The 20,838-nt window shown below is 55.3% G+C and overlaps 1 protein-coding gene across 7 annotated transcripts in view; it reads left to right on the forward strand.

The window, feature by feature from the left end:
• ADAM33 (ADAM metallopeptidase domain 33) overlaps positions 1–20,838 on the forward strand; it is a 72,469-nt gene that overhangs the window by 17,926 nt on the left and 33,705 nt on the right. For 3 of the 7 annotated variants that reach the window (XM_044428641.1, XM_044428639.1, XM_044428645.1), the window contains 3 exons: positions 315–391; positions 12,563–12,641; positions 16,459–16,535. In XM_044428641.1, the coding sequence (XP_044284576.1) occupies positions 315–391; positions 12,563–12,641; positions 16,459–16,535 (233 nt within the window). The remainder of the gene's footprint in view (positions 1–314; positions 392–12,562; positions 12,642–16,458; positions 16,536–20,838) is intronic. The other 4 variants (XM_044428642.1, XM_044428644.1, XM_044428643.1 and 1 more) reach the window with 2 other exon arrangements.

A 20,838-nucleotide genomic window follows, 5' to 3' on the forward strand; every position in this document is an offset into this window, starting at 1 on the left:
TCCCTAAGACAGCCGGGGCCTAAGCCGTTCAGGGCTTTCTATGTCCACACGAACACCTTGCATTGGGCCTGGGCCACAGACCTTATTGTGTGAGACTTAGAGCATCTGGACAATTCTTTCCTACCCCCGGCCTTGCATGATCTTGGACAGACCGCTGCCCCCAACATTCTTCCTCCTTTCCCTCTGGTCCAGGCACCCAGCCTTCGGGGGATCTCTGCCTGGCCGAGAAATGCTCTCCTTTGCCTGGAGCGGGGAAGGCTTCCAAGGACAAGGACTCTGTCTGAGCAGATGCCCTCTCTTTCTTTCTTTCGCAGGCTCCATCACCGCCCCGCGGAGACATGGTGGTGACTGTCGAGGGTCAGGAGCTGGTTCTGGAGCTGGAAAAAAACCAGTAAGTGAAAAGACCAGTTTGTGTATTTTAAGACAAAGCTCCTCAGGACCCCAGCAGAGCCCCCAACTCAGTGCCCCGAAGCTACCCACAGTGGCTCAAAGCCCCTCCTGTCAGCCAGCCAGCCAGCCTCAGGAAAGCCATTTTAACCTTTCGATGGCTGGGGGAAGGGCTCCCGGGCCAGGGAAGGGGCTGTGGATAATTGGAGAATTCCAGAAGGCTGAACTGGGACACCAGCCAGGATCCAGGAGTGCTGGATTGGGCCCCCTGGCCTGTCACCTCTGGTTTAGAGCTGGGAGCTGGCCAGACCTTGGGGGAAATTTGCCACTGGAAATGCTCAGTTCCCTTTTCACCAAGAACAGCTAGGAAAACACCGGGGTTGCGCCTGGGAGTGGAGAAGCAGTGAAGACGAACCTCCCTGGCCCCGGCTTGCCTCCTCTTTTGGCTGCGGGCCCTTCAGCCCTACCAAAACGCGTGCACGGCGGTACAAATATGGGTCTGTTTTGGTTTGGGAAAGCTGAGTGCAGCGGCTGGGTGCCTGTCGGGCAGGTTTGAGCTTCTGCAGACAGAGCTGACAGGATCGTTCATGTCTTGGAAAAGCAGTGGCTAGGAGGCGATGCAGCTCTTTGGGCCACCCTGAGAAAACTAGATTCAAGGACTTGGCCCTGTGGAAGGAAAAGAGAAACTGTGCAGGGCCAGAGGAAAGATCTCGGCCTTTTAAGCACCTCTTCTAACCTGGCCGGTGGGGCGGCGGGGGGAGTGGGGGAAAGGGAGAGCTTTGGTAGGGGGTTTTGAGAATGGTCACTTACACATTCCCAATAATGTTTAGATGTGCTAACTGATATGCATTATTGGGCATTTATGCAGAGCTACTGTAGCTTAAACAGAAGCTGTGGTTCGTGCGCCTCTTGGCCTGGTGCTAAATACTGATCGGTGACATCTATTCGTTCAGTTAGATCCTTTTGCTTTCAAGTGTTCTGGGGCTGTGCAGCCCCACAGATAAAAGCACGCTTCCAGGCAGATGTGGTTCCGCTAACAACCCTTCAAGCAGAGGACTGGCTTTGCGGTCCGCCCCCCTGCCCCCCCGCTCTGCGTGCTCCTCCCTTCCTGCTTTAACTCTGGGGAATAATTGACAATCTGAGTGACAGCAGTCCTAGGAGAGCTGAGTTCAACACAGAAGCAAAGCTAGTCAGAAGGGGCCTCCCGGGCCATCTAGTCTGACCCCCGGCTCCAGCTGGCTCCGCTCATGACATGCTCACCATGTGCCTGTCCAGCCTATCCTTGGACTGTTCAAGTTCTGCCTCTGCTGTGGATTTTACTGGTGGGCAGTTGCTTTCTTTCTCACTTTCTGCCTTAGTTTCAGGGCTGAAATGCATTTGAGAACCACACCCATTGGATATTAATTGAATATTTCAGCTAAGTCTGTCCAGCTTGATGTTGTGCACAAAACAGAACAACACAACATATTCTTCAGACCGTGGGCATTTTGTCACATTTCTAATTTCCATTTCTCATTTAGAAAAAAATAAGTATAAAAGAGTTCACATATAATGTATTTAAATTATTTTCCAACTCCTCCTCCTCACCACCACCACTAAAGTGGCTTCTGGAATGTTTTAAAAAATCAGTAAAAGAAGACAGTCTGTGGTTAGAATCACAATGTAAAAGGGCCTGACACACAAGGAAAAAGGAGCGGGGAGGGCAGAGGAAAAATAGCTAGTCTTCTAGCAGGGCTGGTGGAATACCCCTGATTAAGTGTCCATTAAAGCCTTTTCTTCTGTCTGCATTTGCACAGAATTGCACCCATCAGCCTCAAGGCAAGACTTTGAGTCTTCCTACAACCTGGGGCTGGACTGCAGGCCATTTCCGCTTGCAGCCTCAAGCGATGGAATGGCCCCCTGCCACCATGACACCAATTCCAACATTTGGAAAACGTGCTTAAAGGGAGACGAATTCTAGCGGAGTCTTCTCCCAGACACACACTGCATTTCAAAATTTATTTTAACAGGAGCAGATCCTGTTCTAAAAGCCTTTTTTTGTTAAGTGTAGAGAGATAAATGACTAACAGCATTCCAGCAGGCATGATTCTCATTTTCTGGGCCTTTCCCTGGCTTTTCTGCCCTCGAGGGGAAATGACAGCCATCCTGGAGATCGGAACTTCCTAGCCCGGCTGTTGGAGCAGCTGAGCTCGACAACGGCTGTTTCCACGGCCTCGCCCAGCCCTGCCTGTGCGGCAGTTCGGACAGCTTTAAAGGGGAGCAGACATATCTGTGGAGGGGAAGACCGCCTGTGGCCACTGGCCCTGATAGCTTTGGCCACCTCCGGTGCTGGGCGGGGGGCCTTGGTGTAGCGGCTGCTGGGGAATTTGGGTGGGGGGTGCCTGTCCTGGTTGTGGGTTTCCGTGGGCCACTGGGTGGCCAGCGTGCAAGGCGAATGCTGGACTGGATGGATCCGGGATCAAACCAGCGGGGCCTTTCAGCTGTTCTTCTGCTTGTACGTCTGTCCATCTCTTCCCGGCCTTCGGTTACAACAACTTTTGGACAAACCCTCTGCAGTGAGTAGAACCAGGGCTCATTTGTAAATCCCCCCCCCCCCCGCTGAAGAGCGAGTTATCGTGTTGTCTGTACCCAGCTAGACAACGAACCTCGGAGAACAACCCATGGTTCCTAACCGAACAGCAAACCGTGACTTCTCTCCGTGTCCTCACCCCATGTCTGTGGGTTCTTCTTTGTGGTTCACAAGCCACTGCTTGGTAGTGTGGCTGGGTTCAGATGGCAAAATAACCTGCAGGTCAACAACAGCCCATACTCAACCCATACATGGCCCTTGAGTATATGTCCGGAGCCTGCCGGTACCTCCTGCCCCGAGCTCTGCTCAGTGGGAGGCGACGGGAGGGTTGAGGCCTCCCCGCTCTGGGAGTCCGCCCTCCTTGCCGCTCACCCCACTGCTTTCTCGTGGGCACGTGGCCCATGGTTGCCCCGGCTGTTGTTGACTTTCTCCCTGTCCCACCTGATGGCCGAAGCTCCCTGGGCAGCTCACGGCAATTTCTCAAAAGCACGAAAAAGAAGCCCAACCAAAATGTGGATACGGACGCAATAAAAACACAATATAACATTCCAGCATCGACATGGAAAACAGAATAGAAAACTGCAAAAATACTTCAATTCCAAAAAAACAACATTTGGGCAAACAGCTGACGATGCTTAGGTCCCCTGGGAGTGGCAGTCCAAGACACCTGTGGGGCCCCAGGCCGGGCGAGGCTGTTTGCAGCGGAGCTTTTGGTTCGGTGCGGCACTCGCTGGCAGCGGAGCTGCTGAGGGCTCCCGGGGCTGGCTGCAGATCCCAGGTCCCAGCAGTCTGGTGAGGTGCCGGGGAACATGTGGAGAGGTTCAGCGGCAATTCAGTCTGTCTGCAGTTTAAGTAGTAACCAGCCCGAATTTGCCAGATCTGTTTACCTTCAGGATGGAAGAAGAGTGATTAGGAAACTGTTTGAGGGAGGCAAAATTAATTGAGACAGGGCAACAATGAAGACTTCCGTTATCAAAACAGCGGGGTCAAGAGCAGCTTGAAGAACTGGCATCGTTCAGCGATGGCGTTGCACTGAGTTCAAGTTTGTGGTTACAGTGGTTTCTTGGAACTGCTCTGGATTTAGCCCGGCTGCTAATGATGATGTTTTCTCCTAAACTACGGTTTCTCTGGCTCTGCAAATCTCAGCTTACTGGGGATTCTGGAATGTTATTTTTCTTCTTTTATATGCACATGGTTTGTTTGGAGTTGGGGGGGGTGGATGAGGAGGGGAGAAGCAAAAAGCAAACAGAGACCCAGCCCTGCTAATGTTCATTCCTGTTGCCAGCACCCCCTGCCGAAAACCTCACTCAGCTTGGCCCGCGGCCAAGGCAGGAAGTGCTTGGGAGATGGACTTGATCTTGGAAAGCAGTGCCAGGTTTGAAAAGCTTGTTCTTTCTCTCTCTCTCTTGCTCCAGAGGAAAGACAGAGAGGGGATGGGGAAAGTGTTTATCTGGGTGGGGGCTGGAAGTACCTGCTTCTGATCTCTCTCCCCGTAAGCAGCGCTTTGTGGCCTCTGCAGCTTGCTGCGAGGGGTGCCTGCACTCTCACCGGCTCGCTCAGATTTTAGCCTCCTGTGTGGCGTTGGGTAGTTTGTGGAATCAGTTGGCAACTCGGTGCTTCGGCAAGGCGGGGTCCCACCCTGGCATCCCCAGCTTCCTTTCCCCCCTTTGCTGTTCTTCCGTGGCAAGAAGAACACGGGAGCCGCAGAGGTGCCCACCTGCCCTCCCTCAGCACATCCTTTCGATGTGCAGAAGAAACCACAGTGGATGTTCTTCTCTCGTGGGAGTTTATAATGCACTTTTCTTCTTTGATTGCAGCTGTAATCCTCCACACATTTGTTTAATTTTTGAGGTGTCGCAATCAGAAGTGTGTACAGCATCTCCAGCGTGTGTGCACCGTATCTGTATAGGACAGGGCTGTTTTGTTTCAGGTTCTGTTCCTAACGAACTGGAATCTGGAGTCTGCTGTTTGCATGGCAGACATTCACTGGTTTGCCCTGCCCTCGAGCAGTCCGGCAAAGCCCAAGGTTCTTTCTGACCCGGCTCAGAGGATGAGGCCGGGGTTTTGCTATGCTGGACAATATTTGCCCGTTTTAACACCCATTCCCGAGTTTTGGAGACATTCTCTTGGTGCTCTTTGCAATCCCTTTTCGTTTTAACCGCGTGAAGTAATCTGGTGTCGTCTGCGGCCCTGGGCACCTCACCCTCGTCTCAAGATCCTTGATGAACAAGTTAAGTCGGGCTCATCTGAAAGCAGGGAAGGACCTGGGGAGAGGCATTATGAGAGATTTCCTGGACAAGGGGTGTCCGTCCGTCTGTCCTTCCCCTTTGATGTTAACACCCCGCTTTTCCTATCTGCTGGAGGCAGTGGAATGTCCTAGCACCTTTCAAATGTACTGTTTCTCTGCACAAGTAGCAGAAGGATCTTTTGTCCTAGATGAAGAAGGGGGAAAGAAGAAGTCGGCTAATATCGGAAGCAGAAGTGGCGTGCGGGCCAGTGAGGGGAAGTGCTGATGAAAGGGGAGCTCCTCCGCCCCGGGAGGCTGCTGGCTCAGCAGGGGGCGGGTTTCATCTGTGGTGCAAGTGGGCGGGACGAAAAGCCCCCGGGGAAAGTTATGTTTAGGATGACTATAGAAACATAGCAACATAGAAACAGAGTGAGTCAGAAGGGTCTCCCGGGTCATCTAGTCTGACCCCTGGCTCCAGCCGGCTGCACTCATGCAATCCCCAACGCATGGGCGTCCAAGCTTTCCTTGAATGTCCTCACCGATGGGGCCTCGACCACCATCCTTGGAAGCCCACTCCATATCCTAGGAAGTACTTCCTGACATCCGACCTGAAGCCAGGTTGCCTGAGCTTTGTCCCACTGGAACGCATCCTGCCCTCCTCTGCAGGGAAGAACAGCTCATGGCCCTCCTCCACGTGGCATCCCCTCACGTACCTCTGCAAGATCCCCTCGGAGTCCCCTCTTCTCCAGGCTGAAGAGACCCCGTTCCCTCAGCCTCTCCTCACAGGTCCTCCCTCCCAGCCCAGCTGCCATCCTTGTGACCCTGCACTGAACCGATTCTAACCCAGCTCTGTCTCTCCTATAATGTGGAGCCCAGAACTGGATGCAGCACTCCAGTTGTGGGTGTACCAGAGTTGTGTAGAGCGGTACCAACGCTTCTCTAGATCTGGAAGCCACGCTTGTGGCTGTGCATCCAAGGGTGGCGTTTGGCTTTTTAGCCACCGCATCACACTGCCGGCTCCTGTTCAGCCTGCAGTCGACCAGCACCCCGAGGTCCCTTCCACGAGTGCTGCTCTCCAGCCTCTCGCCGCCCATCCCGTCCTGGCGACTCCTGTTCCTGATTCCCAAGTGCCTGGCCTTGCATCTACCCACCCTGACTGCCATCCTGTTGCCCCCTGCCCACTCGCACTGCTCGCTCGGGTCCTTCTGCAGCTGGATCGCCTGCTCCTCAGTTGTGGCCGCTGCCCCCACTTCGGTATCATCGGGTTATCCCTTCCTCCAGGTCACTGATAATAAGGCTGACCAGAAAACCGAGCAAAAGCGCCCGGCGGGTGGAGAAGGGATCCTGCTCCGTCAGCACCTGCCGCACGAGGCGTCACTTCCTGCTCCTGCTTGCCTCTTCCCTCCTCCCCTCACCTGCTGGCCACGGGGCCCAGCCAATGGGGTGCTGGACACACCGCCAACCCTGATGTGCGGGCTCTGAGCAAGGGAGCCTGATACACCTGTCCTGCCCTCTGCACATGCGCACCCACGGCAGAGAGTCATCCTGTTCGATGCCTCCGTGTGGGGGGAATTTTGTGTCTTCTGTGTTTCTAAGGGAGCTGGCCTTCCTGGGCCCAAGCACAGTTTGGGTTTGCGCTGTGCACTTCTCTGAACCCGGCAGAGCAGCCCTTGGCTCAGAAGCCCTGTGCAAGCATGCACCCCTTTGTACGAAGCAGTATTGCAGGCCACAGGGAAAGGGGGAAAGGCTTGGGGGGCTTCTGCTCCCTGAAACCCCTCAGCAGCTGCCTGAAGCGGTGCCTCTGCAGCGCCCTTTGGACACCCCTCCCTTGAATGCCCCCATGTGCGCCTTTGCAGAAGACCGGCTTTCTCTGCCCATTGCTGGACTGAGGGGGCGGCGGAGGGGGCGGCGGGGGGGCGGGGGGGTTCCACATCCACCCAGCCTCTGCTTTTGATTTATGCTTGCTCTCCCGTCCCGGCTCTTCATCTTCCGCTCCGACATCAGGAAGCGATTTGTCAGCGGAGCAGGTTCAGCGGCGTGTCAGACCGAGCAGCGCTGCCAGCAGCCTCGTTGAGAGACAGCGGGCAGCTGTGGGAAAAAGCCCGCAGAGAGAGAGACTCAGCACAACCTTTTTTGGGGAGGGGATGCCGCTCTTGGTGGGTGGAGAGACCGGTCGATAGCAGCGAGGCCTGCTGAATCTCAGGATCTGAGACGGACGGAGCTCCAGGCAGCTTTGCTGAACATCCGTGCATTCTAGGAGGTTCTAGCAGAGAAGGAATTCCAAGGCTGCATCACGGGGCTTTTATTTCTGCCCTGGAATTCCCTCCCTCAGAAGTGCATTGCCAGCAGAATGCCCCAAGCTGGAACGCCGACGTCGCCAGTAGGGTGAGAAAACCCTTCTGCAACCCGGACGGCTGTTTCCAGCCAGTGCTGATGGGCATGCGGACCTCCGCAACTCTCCGTCCTAACCTGCTTCTTTCCCAACACACATGCCCCGGCTAAGCCAGGTCATGGGCACACATGTCGGAAAGAAGGCTGTGCGCATGTCCCCATGTGCAGCCAAGACACAGGAAGGGCCACTGTGGGTGTGGACGTGGATCCGTGCAGACCAGCGTCCTGGCAGCCACAGTGGTCGCTCCGCTCCTCACAGGGAGCTCACAGAGCACAAGCGCACACTTCTGCTATAGTTCCCCAGTTTCCCAGGTCCAGAGGTAGAATGCCTCTAAATCTGGAGGTTCCGTTAAGCATCCCAGCACAAATGCACCTCCCTGCTTTTGGGGCCACGGCCTTTCCTAGAAGCGAGAGGGGCCATGCTGAGGCTGTCTGACTCGGGTGCCTCCCGAGAGGGCCAGGCTCCCTGGGCAAGACCATCCTGCTGGGGAAAGTCAAAGACGAGGCAGGGCAGCGGAGCAACGGGCCGGCTCCACAAGGAAGCCGCAGCCCTGAGTTGGCCAGAGTTGAGCGGGGCGCTTTGCAGGTTGCTGTTCACGGGATCCCCCCAGGTCAGAGGCGGCTTGGTGGCACCGAGCACAGCAACAGCCCCACTCGGAGGCAGCCCTGTGTCCCGGATGCCTCCTGAGAGAGGGCGAAAGGGGGTTTGGGCCTGTCCACATCCAGCTGCACCTTATGCCCTTCCAGTCCCTTTTCTTTTCCAAAGCTGAGATGCCCTGGATGCTTCAGGGCCTGCGCCAGCACCCCTGCCCGGGCCTTCAGGTTGCCTGCCGGGCTCGGAGGACTCGCAGAGGAAAGGCAGGGTGGGGCATCCCAAGGCACCCTCCCAAGGCTCACCAGCCCAAGGCAGCGACTCTTCAATGCCAGCAGAAGCAGCAAGACCCGGAGAATGCCGTGGCCCCCTCATGGCGTTCCTCGAGGCACAGGGCTGGCTGCTGGAGAAGACGGGATGCGGGGCTCCGTGCAGTGCAGGTTTTCCTCTGGTCCACCCCTTCCCTATGGCAGGCTATTGAAAGAGGGTGCCAGGGCCATGGGGTAGAGGCCGATCGGAGGGGTGGGTGCCCCTCATGGCTTCTTTCTCCCCCATGATCATGAGAACCTGGTCATGGTGAGGACTGCTACCAATCTCAGATGGAAAAACTAATCCAGGGTTTGGAAACGCTGCCCTGTGATGAGAGACGGAGAGAACTGGGCATGGTCAGCCTTGGGAAGAGAAGACTGAGGGGGGACATGAGATCCCTCTATAAGGACCTCAAAGGCTGTCACAAAGAGGAAGGTCGAGATCTCCTCTTGCTGATGCAAGTGCAGGACACGGAATAATCAGTTCAAGTTGCGGCAACCCAGATTCAGGCTGGGCATCAGGAAAAGCTTCTTCACTGTCAGAGCAATCCAACAGTGGAACCAGCTGCCTGGAGGGGTGGGGGGCTCTCCCACACTGGAGCCATTCAAGGCGAAACTGGGCAGCCACCTGAGTGGGGTGGTGTGACGTGGTGTCCTGCAACAGCAGGGGGTGGACTCGATGGCCTCCCTGACCCCTTCCAACTCGGCTATCCTATGGTTCTATGGGCTGCCGCACCCCACGTACAGGGAATCTAGCGCAGGCTCAGAGGAGGGCAGCAAGGATGATTCAGGGACTGGGGGCAAAGCCTGAGGGAGCTGGGCATGTTCTGCCTCGAGAAGAGAAGACCACGAGGGCTCATGCCAGCCCTCTGCAAGTTCCTCAGAGGCTGTCACAAAGAGGAAGGCAGTCACCTCTCCCCACTCATCTCTGAGCGCAGGACACGGAAGAAGGAGCCTAAACTGCAGCGCACCAGATGCAGGCTAGACGCCAGGAGGAGCTTCCTCACGGTCAGAGCAATGGAACCGGCTGCCTGGAGCGGTGCTGGGCAGTCCCACACTGGGACATTCAGGGTGAAGCTGGCCAGCCATCTGGGTGGCATGGTGTGAGTGGTGCCCTGCACCAGCAGCGGGTTGGACCCGGTGGCCTTCCTGGCCCCTTCCGACCCTGCTATCCTGTGAATCCATCAAGAAGTGCTGGGGGGCTTCCCTGGAGCCCTGCTCCAGCGGACGTCCCCCCTGCAAACGATCGCACAGTCTTGCTTGTGAGACGCAGGGTTTGCTCGCTCTAGTGGGGGACACTCTGTGCGAATGCCACAGGCACGGAGGCGACTCCTCCGTTCTGTGTTCCCACCGGGTTGAGAGCCCGGGGGCTCCATCTGCGAAGCCGCGTTGTTTTTAGCTCCTGGGGGAGCAGGCGCGCTGACAGTCCCTGCCAAGCTTTCCGCTGCACTTGCTCCCCTGCTGCAGCTGGCAGGGTCCCTCGGCAGCCTCGAGAAAAGCCGTTGTCTGACACGCAAAGCTTACGTCTTCATGGTCAGGACCAGCTTATTTCCCCTTTTTCCTTTGTGAAAAAGAAATCCTCAAAGGCAGATATTCTAAACTTGATATGAAGAATGTTCTTTGGGCTAATGTAACGGAGGAAGTGAACTTATGGAACAAAACTATGTCCAGACAGGCCCCCTTTGAGCTGGGGGAGTCTTGCCCATTTCTCCACCTCCACAAAATCGTCTTTGTGAGGGAGGGGGGCTCAGTCTAGCCTTCTCTCTGTAGAACTAGCTTTCTACATGCAGGGTGGTGAGTACAGTCCAGGAGAGAAATGCTGTGAGGTTCTGCGCTCCGAACTGGACAAAAGATCCCCCTTCCCATATACTGCCTCGCTTGGCAGCAGCCCATGAAGGTGTTGCCAAGAGTCCTTCTTAGCTCCACTTCCTGAAGTCTCAGTTCCATCATCCATGGCACCTCCAGTCACAGGGCTCTTAGGCAGTGGCTGATGGACAAGATCCATCTCTGCCGGAGAGCCTGAGACCTGCCACCTTCCGAGGAGACCACACCGCCTTGATGGACCAAGGGTCTGTCTCCACTGAAGGTGGATTCTTGCGTTCTAATTTCTTCTCAGCTGCCAAATTGCCGGAGGGCAGGGGCTGTGTGCACAAGAACAGAAGCCTGTGCTATACCTTAAGTATCTATAGCTGTGCCTTTTCTCTCCCCCCACCCCTCTTGGCGCATGCCTCTAGTCCTTCCAGCATAAGGGGCGTGCATGTCTGTCCGTCCGCCCAGGACCTGCTGCACCCTTCGGAATGAACAGGCGCCCTGCAGCATGCGGCCTCCTCTGAGCACCCATGGATCCCCGGGCCCTCTGCTCCTTAGTGGCTGCGGCAGCCCCTTCCCTGCACAGGCAGAATTGGGCGAGGCCAGGCAATGCAGTCGAGTTCCCTGGACTGGCGCAAAACCCGGAGTCACGTGGCTCGGCTTCCTTTGATGCGAGGCCTGGAACAGCATCCCCACCACCCGCAGTGCTGACTGAGGTGTGGCCGGGAGGGGAAGGTTTTGTCCATGAAGTCACCCTGCGGTTTGCTGCTCGCCTCTCCCGATAGGCAGCCAGCGGAGGAGCTAATCTCAGTGGGGCTTGGAAAGAGCCAAGAAGTCGAGTGAGTCATGCCAAATGCGTATCTGCAAGGCCCGACCTCTGGAGAGGCTGGCGGGAAGATCCCAGCCGGCAGCCACACTCTCTGGTCCTCCTCTTGTGATAACGTGTCCACGCCACTCCATTTAAGGCAGTTCTTCCTCGGGTCCGCTCCACTGGGGTGGGTGCCACTCTTGATGTCTGGAGGCTGATGAGGCGTTGTCTGGGGAGAACGGAGCGCCTTGCCTGTTCATGCCGGCCCCGCTGCAGGGACGGCCCTGAAATCCGCTCCCAGAGGCAGAATCGAGAGGAGTTGCTTCCAACCAGCTGCAGCGTTGCTGTGCTCACGACGAGGTGCCGAGGGCAGAGGTGCTTGTCCAGGGAAGAAGAGGCCCCGGTGGCCCTCGGGGTGCAAGTCCACCTGGAGGCAAACGCTTGGCACACACGGCCACAGCCGAGGAGGTCCTGGCCCGTCAAACTCCACGCAGCTTGAGCTGTGCACACCTTAGGGTGTTGTATTGTCCTGTACACAGTGCCAGTTCAAAGTAGCGCACAGTCGCTTCTTGACTAGGGAGGTGTGCCGCCGGGGACTCCCTATCCCATGATGCACATACCTGCAAACTGGTTGTTCCTTGTGGTATGCGGGGGGGGGGGAGGTTCAGGTGCTTGCAACCTTTCCTGCAGGCTGCAGTGAGCAGATGTGGGGGTGCCCCTGCAGCGGGCGGCTTCCCAGTGCTGCTTCCGCATGAAAGATGCTCGCATGCTGCCCGTGGCGCCTCAGAGTGGTAACAGAAGGACAACTTCTCTGCCCTGAGAAGCTTACAGTTTTGTCGCCTGACCTGGGGGTTGCACGGAAGGAGTGGGGAACGAGGAGGCGAGGATAAACGAGGAACGGTCCTGCTTCCGCCCCCGTTGAAGAGGCGCAGGGCTTCTCTGCCTGAGGGATGCATTGATCGTGCCTCTGTGACCCCTCACTTGCTTTGCGACTTTGTGGGTCCGCCCTACAAGGTTGTCATCCAGGCATTTTTGCAGGTTGTTTTCGGATGAGGAAAGTGCAGCATTTTCCGGGATGCAGCTGCGATTTGCCTTGAAAATCGGAATGCGTCTTTGCACTTCCGCTGTGCGCTGCATGCTGTCTCGTGAATTCCTCATGGAAGGTCCAGAAAGGCAGAGAAGGAAGGCACCCAGAAAGGCTCCCCACGGGAAGGATGCGCTCTGGTTCTTGCAAAGACACCCTGGGGAAGCAGAGGGGGCAACCTAAATTCATGTCCCTGCAGCTCCTGCCGTACTCCCTACAGGAGCCTTCCACCATGTGGCAGTGCTGCCTGGGGATGATGGGAGTTGGCGTCCAAGCCGGTTCATAGGATCCTTTGCTGGCACGGAGCTCAGTGCACCGGAAGAGCGGCCCTCTCGCACGCGTCTCGCCGTGTGCGCTCTCTCAACTCTCCCCACCTTTGCTTTGCAGCAGGCTGCTGGCACCGGAGTACACGGAGACCCATTACACGAAGGACGGGCAGCCCGTGACCCTGTCACCCAGCCACACCGTAAGTTCTGTGCCCAAGGGTGGCGGAGGGGTCTGAGGAATTCAGCCCTTTAGAGCGGGGGAGATGTGCAGAGGCCAGGAAGTTGCCGAACAAGAGGCAGGTGGGAGCAGGGGCGGCCGCCTCCTGCAGAATCGGGGCCCCCGTGGAGCGAACTCGGCCCACGGGCCTGAGCTTGAACCCGCTCCCCCCCCACATCCAGTATCCAAGCTGTCACTTTGGTTTTTCTGTTGGCTAAAAACCAAGACTACTTTCTTCAGCCCTGGCTCTTTGTCCAGCTTTGCATGAAGACTTGCAAGCTGCATTCTCAACCAGCGCTGAGGTGTAGGGCTAATTTGGGAACGTATAACGGAGAAGAGAAAGACGCTTTGGGTACCAGCGCATGGGCTCCTGCCACACCCAGGCTTAGCCTGCTATACTGCAAATTTTCTCTCTGTCCAGAGCTCAGAGAAAGAAATATGTTTGTTCCTTTGTAGTACCAAGGTTTTTTCAAACTTCTTCTTCTTCCATACTAAAAATGTTAGTCTGGTCACCGCAAGTTTCTAGTTCTTCTTGTGGTTGGAAGGAGAAATGAGTAAGCATGCTTGCAGCTGGCGGAGTTTTAGAAACCCAGGCAGAGGAGCCAAACTCAGTATCTGGTCGGAGTGTTTACATGAGAATGTGGGGCAGGAAGGGTTCATCAAAAGGAGACAGAAATCTTTGGCTGAGATAAATGAGGAGACTTTTAAGGGAAGGCTAATCATGTAAATGAATCATCGTGTTTTCCTAACCACTCAGCGTGGTTAGTCAGGCATTATTATGTATTGATTTTTTAGCACACTCAGAGGGCAGAGCTCTTTGTAGCGTGACTAACAGGATGGGACCCAGGACTGGGGCCCGTAATGGACTGGATTCCTCTGTGCCGGGAAGCACTTTGGCCGGCTTTGCAGACTGAGAATCGGGCGCGGCCAGCCGCACCGGTGTGGTGTGCCGGCAAGAGTGCTGGACTGGCGATCTGGGATCCGGTTCCAGTTGCCACGCAGCTGCCAGGCTCACCAGGTGCCTCCGGCCCCGTCACAGACCCTCAGCCCGGCCCACCTCGCAGGGTCGTTGTTAAGATAAGCAGAGCTGTGTGACACGAGGCAAAAGGGCAGGCTCTAAATGCAGTGTGATGACAACGTTGCCGGGTCGGGCCTGGCCTCCGAGGCCCCAGTGGCCGCAGTGGCCCAGAAGCCTTTCTCTGGGATGGCTGTGCCCCCCTGCGGTCTCTTCCGGGGGAAGTCACTGAAGGTTTCCGTGAAGGGCAGCATCGGAGGGGGCTGCGCCATCGGGCGTCCAGAGAGCAGGACGGGGCCGGGCGTAGGAGCGGGTTGCAAGCCTGGAAGCAGCTGCCCGGGCTCCCTGCTCGCTTCCAGGCCCCGCTCAGTCTGCCGGCCGTAAGCTCTGAACCCGTGAACAGAGAGGGACCAGGGCATCTGGCAAATGTCACCTCCATGTGGACCTGTCCAAGGAGAGGGTGGAGAAGGACCCCCTCCCCCCGGGACCCCTCCAGGGCAGGCCTCTGTCCATGCGGGGCCAGCACAGATCCTCCGGCGGAGGCGTTTGCTACTGGGGCACCTCAGACCGAGGCTGCCTTCCCCAGGGAGGCTCATGCGGCCCCGGGCCGGGTGTCCTTTGCTCAGCTTGAAGAGGCTGTTTTGGGTTAGGGCTGCTGAGCCCCACCATTTTTAAGATGCCAATTTCTCCAGCTTTTTGCGGGAGAGGCAAGCAGGAGGTCTGAGCTGGGATGCAACACTGGACTGCCCAGCTATGAAGTGTCCCTCGGCTGTGGGTCCATCCCATTGCCTGTGGCCTCCTTCCAAACAGTCCCCGATGTTTCTACAACATGCAGGTTCTTGTGTTGTGTGAACCGGGGCTTCTGTCGCTTGGGCCTTTTGCATGTGGTTCTTGGCTGTTTGCTCGTACTATTTCAAACGTATGAGAGGCTTCAGGTCTGAAAGGGGAGGATTTTCCGTTGGCCGACGCTTTAATTGGCCTCGGACAGTAGCTGCTCCAGGCCTCGTGGTCCAGGTGTCCACGCCAGACGGAGGTCAGGAGCCTCCTCTCTTTGGGCACCTGCCGTTCAGTTGGCTGAGGCCGCTTCCACTGGAGGGGGAGATGGGGCTTTGGCAAGGGAGCCCCCCAAACCTGGCGGTACTTCAGCGAGGGGAGGATGCGGAGCAGCACGGCTTGGGAAGTGGCGGGGTGGGGACGCCACGGGCGGGAAGCTCTCCCGATCCCTCAGGATGGGAGTGAGATCGCTTTGTCAGTCCAGGTCTATTCTGTGTCTTCTCCCTCCGGTCGCTCTGCTGAATGTCTGGTCTGTGCAGATGTGGTGTAAGAGCCTCTAAAAACAAAATAAGTCCAATAAGAGGGTAATGATAAGTCAGACACAGGGTCCCTCTTGCCCAGCCTCCGTCTGTTCCCACAGTGGCCAGCAGCTCCCCGTGGGAAGTCCACAAGTCTGCCAGCAACGGGGGCATGCAGGCCTGTGGCTTCTGGGGCCGGAGATGGCGTGTGGCCACTGGGACCCATGGCCAAGGGTGGCCGTCTCCTCCATGGAGGGGAAAGCCTGGGATGGACGCGGAGGGATGCGTCAGCCTTTTCGGATTTCCTTTGGGAGCACAAGGGCCTTCCAGCAGCAGCTGTGTGGTCGTTGTGTTTTTGTTAATTATGTGAAGTTTATTGTCTGAATTCTTATCTTGGGAGCTGCCCGGAGAGGGGCTTTTTAAATCCTGAACTAACTTTAACTTTAAAAGGGCATTGATTTCACGGAGGTGAGGAAGAGGGGAGAGCAGGTCCAGGAGGAATGAGTTCTCCCTAGGAGCTCTCCGATGGGGGGTGGGGGGGGGTGAGACCAGGACTCCTTTTCTTGCCATTTAAAAAGCAAGGATTTTATATCTCTCTTCATTCAGAATGGCTCTTGGAGCCACATATCATCAGGAAAACAGGAGGCTTTCTGGCCTTTGGTCAAAAAGACATGGCATGCAAGGAAAACTGAATCAGGACGGGAGAGGAAAACTCTGCACAGAGAGGTTTACCAGTTTGGCTTAATTAATTGTAGAGGGGAAACCTTAATTGTTGCATGGGCGTTCTAACTGGTGAAGTGGAGAATTAAGGCATGCTTGTTTAATTTTGTTAGGGTGCGGTGCTCTGTCTGTTTAGGCAGAAAAAACTCCGGCAGTTCCCAGCATTCCCTAGCCAGCACTCGGGAATGCTGGGAGCTGCCAGAGTCTTTCTGTCTAAACAGGCAGAGCACTGCACCCTAAGCAGACAGGTCAACTCCCAGTGTCCCCAGTCAGCCGGTGCTGCTCTTTTCACGCATAGACTTTTACTCCCTTAGGTTGTCTTGGTTCTGGTATTTTACTTGAACAGCAAACAGTGAGCTGTAGCTTTTCCCTATTAAAAAGGTGATTTATCTCACATTTCCTCCAGTATCTCAAAAAAGGCATCTGTGTAGAAGTTTGGGTAACAGTCAGAGTGATTTAAATTCATTTAAAATGAGCCATCCAGGATGAATCAGTGGGAAGGCAAAACTGCTGAATTATTTATTTTTTTAATAGGCAGATAACACAGTTTGATATGTTGAGTAATGTTCCCAAACTGTTAGAGCAAGCTGGATTAAAATTTGAAATAAACAAAAGCAGTGATGGAATTCGCTTTGGAGCAAAAATGAAAACAGATGTTTGTGGATTTTGCTCTTTTCCAGACAACCGGATTTTCTTGGAAATTCGTACGGAAGTTTTAGAGGAGTTGCACAGAGTAAGCCCAGAGTTTTTTTATCTCTTGTCTCTGATTGCAGGATCACTGCTACTACCACGGCCAAGTCCGAGGGCACAGCGGCTCTTGGGTGGTGCTAAGTACGTGTTCCGGAATCAGGTAAGGAAGATGGCTGGAGGGACAGTCCTGCCCTTTTCCTCTGTGGGTGCCTAAATTTATATGCAACATTGTCTTACTGATGCATGCTAATGGCATACTTTATTTTTATTTATTTATTAGAACATTTCTATGCCGCCCCTTGCCGAAGCCTCGGGGCAGCTTACAATACAATAAAATACAAAAATAACAATATAAAATTAAAATTAACAATATAAAATAAATATAAAATATAAAATCTATATACTTTAGACGTAACATGACAAAGGTATCCAAAATCATGCCTAATCTAGAGAAGGGAGAGAGGGAGACATCTCTCTCTCCCCCCTCCAATCCTAAATCCCAAAGAGGCCCTCCCACGAAGCCTGAATCCCAGGGGATTTGGGTGAGATCAAAGGAAGGACTTCCTCCTTGGGTGCAGAGTTAAACTATAGAGCTCATTGCCACGAGATGGAGCAGTGGCCAGCAAATTGGGCAGCTTTAAAGGGGGACTGGAGAAATTCATGGAGGAGAAGGCTCTCAGGGCCGACCAGTCTAGCTGGACAGCTGCAACCACCTGAGTCAGAGGCCTTCTGCCTGTGTATACCCGTTGCTGGGGAGCATGGGTGCGGGAGTGCTGCTGCACTGAGGTTGTGCTTGCTGGTTGGCTGCTTTGCGAACGGTGTGCTGGACTGGCTAGGCCCCCCTTGCCTCCTCCAGCGGCCTCTTGACCACCTTCCCCACAAAACGTGGGGGGCATTTCCTCCTCCTCCTCCTCCTCCTAGAAGGGCCGAAGCGGTCGGCTTGCTCCGTGAAATGATTCCGTTTGGCTCAGCCGGGGGAGAGGTGGACGCATCCCTCACAAATGGTACCTTGGAAATCCTGGAATGCACTCATGTTCCAGCTTCTCTGCATAGACCCCACGTGGACCCGCACTTGAGCTGTGAGTGTCTGGCCCCGGGGCATGGTGGGAAAAGTGGTGGGCCTCTGGAGAGTCTGAAAGCAGGGCGTGAGGACAATCGCAACCCCCCCCCCCCCGCTGTTATTGCATTTATTTCCGTCCCTACTTTCCTCTGATGAACTTATGTTCGTATATGTTATATTTCCAACAACCCTGTGAGGTTGGTCAGGCGGAGAGCCAATGGCTGGTCCAGAGTCACCAGGGAGCTCCGTGGCCGAGGAGGGACTCGAACCTGGACCTCCCGAGTCCCAGCCCATCACTCTAACCACTAGGAAACTCATTTTCCACCAGGTCGTAACTCAAACACACAGGCTTGCGTGTGGGTCATGGATTTAAACATATAACCCACCAACCCGTGTGTCCCGGGGCTTCAGCCAGGATGCGGTGACCACCCAGGTGACTTTACACAATTGGCTCTTGGAGGTAAAAATTAACGGCAAGAGCCTCATTCCAGCCCAATCTTCTCCCAGCAGCATTCCAGTGTGTCTGGTCACAAGCGCCCAGTACCAAAACGGCCGTGACTTCAGATGCACGTCTGCAGAGTCATATTCTTTTGATTGTTTTCCTCCAAGGGAGGAGCTGAAGGGCTTGTCCAGAGGGCACCCTGGCTAAATTTAGGAAAGGCCAAAGAAAGGACATTTTCACGCAATCCAGTATTGAGTGAGAGGGATCTGGTGTGTGGTGGAGTGATGGTGTGAGCGGCTACACCGACTCTAGAGTAGACAGGATGTAAAAGCACTCATTTGCTAGACACAGCTATATTCGGGCCATGTGGGGCTCCAGGGGTCAGTGCTGAGCCTCACTCAAGCCTGGGGTATTTTGTTTTCTGAAGCCAGTCAATTAAATTAATGCCTGTTTGACCCTTAGGGCCAGGTTGTTTCTCCACCTCAAAACTTGGGAGGAAGGGGGAAAATCCTACCCAGTAACGGATCGAACGGGGGTTCTTTGTTTCTGTCTGGTTTTTTTCTGTGGCCAAACTTGTCTCTTTTGGTGGGGAACCAGGCGGAGCGCCTGGCACTGACTTTCCTTGTTCTGGAGTTTGCATGTTTGTGGCTGATGTTCCCAAATTCTGCACAAAATGTTATGGCCCTTCTCTTCCAGTGAATTCCCACCTCTGCCCTCTCCCACAGAGGCCGCCTCGCACTCCCTGGCGAGAGCCGGTTGTCCCGGCACTTCGGTTGGGTCACCCCGAAGCCCCAGAGCTGTGGCTAGTTTTGATCCATGAGCTGCACCCAGGGGCAGAAAATTGCCACCACTGAGGACGGGGGTGGAGCTGGGGAGCAGCAAGGGGCAGAGGTCCTCGGGGTCACGCAGCCAGGCCCACGCTCCGGTCTCCTGGCGTGGCCCCACGACACGTCATCGCAGGGCTTGGGATAACTCTGTCCGCCGTGGCCTGTGTGAGCTGCATCATCAGGAATGCTGGCAAGTGAGGTCATTTCTCAGCTATGCGCTCGCTCCAGCCGCCAGCACGCTTCTGCGCCTGAGGATGCGGAGAGCCCCGCGGGCGAGTCGCACAGCGGGAGAACGGCCTCATGGCCTCCTTCCTGGCTTGGATCCTGCAGGGATTTAGGTCAGTCTCGGTGTCCTCCCCGGCCTCTTCCCGTGGTTCAGTTGCCTTGTTTTTCGCTCCGCAGTCTTCATCCTTATTTTTGGGAGGTGCTAAATGAACCGTCCGAAAATTCTCCAGTTCGATAATCTCACAGACCACGCGAGAAGGGCCTCTCCGCAGGAGTGTTCCCTTTCTGCTTTGAGGAGGAGCAATATAGCCAAAGAGTTTCTCTTCTCAGGCGGTGCATTTCGATCTCCGGCACGACGTGTGCTGGGACTTCGCCGCCTGAATGTTCCTCCGCCTTCTCCCCACAGTGCCTACAAAGCATCTGCACTGGGGAGCCATTTTCAGGAGGTCGTGGCACAGAGGAGAGAGGGGTTAGCTGGCTGAGTCTTCCTGCCATTTGCTACCCACCTTCCCAGCCAAAAGCGGCTGTTAGTCCTGAGAAGGGCGAGCAAAGGGCTTCTCTCAAGCCTGGCGATTCTCTTCTCCAGTGCACATGTGCGTGCGTGCGTGGAATTAGGAATCACAACTGCGGGTTCAGCACCCACTTCTCCTCTTGGCGCAAGCTGGATCAGACAAGCGAAAGCACCACCCTGCTGCTCGAGGAAGGAAGAATCAAACCACTTCTTCATAACGGCTTGTTAGAATTAAAAACATGGCGCTCCTGCACTTCCTTTCTGTGCGAGTGTGAGAAGACGCCGCCGGCTTCCGCAGTGGTGCGAGGGGACACCCTCCTCGGAGTCGCCCAGCTCTGGCCTACTTTGTGATCTCTTTGGTGGCAGGTCAAGGTCTTTTTATTCTTCCAAGCCTTTTCATCCTCCATATGCCGAGTGTTTAAGCAATTTAATCATCGATGCTTTTAGTGCTTCGAATGTCAGTTTTAATCTCTGCTGCTTTTAATGTATTGTTTTCTTATGCTGTTGCCATTTTTATGAGGGTGTTTTGGTGCATTGTCTTGTACGTGGCCCTGAGAGGTACAAGGCAACACACAGATATGCAAGATTCAGGCCAACTAAACAGACAGACACACAAATACGCGAGATTCACTGGCATGGGGGGCGGAGACTGCCTCACCTTGACATCTCAGAAAGCCAAATGTTGGGATAAACAGGGCTGGACACAAAAACCCGTGGGAAAGCGTTAGACTCGGCACAGAGGCCTTCTTTAACCTCCTGCTTTGTCTGAGAACTTCCCAGGGTTTCTGAGTCTTCTGCAGACGTTGTCCCAGTTCAGACAATCTGATATCCCAGACTCAAGGGCTGAGCGTGGATTGTCAGTAAACTATGGTTTGTGGCTGCGAGGTGGGTTGTTGTGTCGTCTGAACCGAGCCCAGTTAGCAAACCATGGTGAGCAACCCACAGTTCAAAGCCAGCAACAAACCATGGGTTCTTTTCTTGGCTTGCTCATGGTTAACCAGCCATAGCAGAGCTGGGTTCAGATAACAGGGTAACCCGCGTCGCAATGGCCACTCTCCCTGCTGAGTTGGCCCATCCTTCCCTGGCCGTGGATGCTTGGAGCAGAATCCGTCCAGGCTGGATCAGGCCATGCTATTCTGGAGCACCCACATGCAGGGGATGATGCACTTGGGTGGCTCAGTTCATGCAGGTGTCCTGGACTGGCTTCCTTCCCCCTCCGCCCATGGTGCCCACCGAGCGGTGAGCTCAGACGGACCACAACAGAAACGTGGTGCTCGGAGGCATCGCCTCTGCTCCGAGTGATGCGGAGAGCCAGAATGATGTGGTTGTAACTTCGAGGAGCCCTGTGGAACGTGCAAGTCTGTGGGGGCTCAGGCGGACGCATCGTTCTTTGATGTC

Source organism: Varanus komodoensis, unplaced genomic scaffold (genome assembly GCF_004798865.1).
Source record: "Varanus komodoensis strain SLA01 unplaced genomic scaffold, ASM479886v1 scaffold2, whole genome shotgun sequence".
Lineage (NCBI taxonomy): Eukaryota > Metazoa > Chordata > Lepidosauria > Squamata > Varanidae > Varanus > Varanus komodoensis.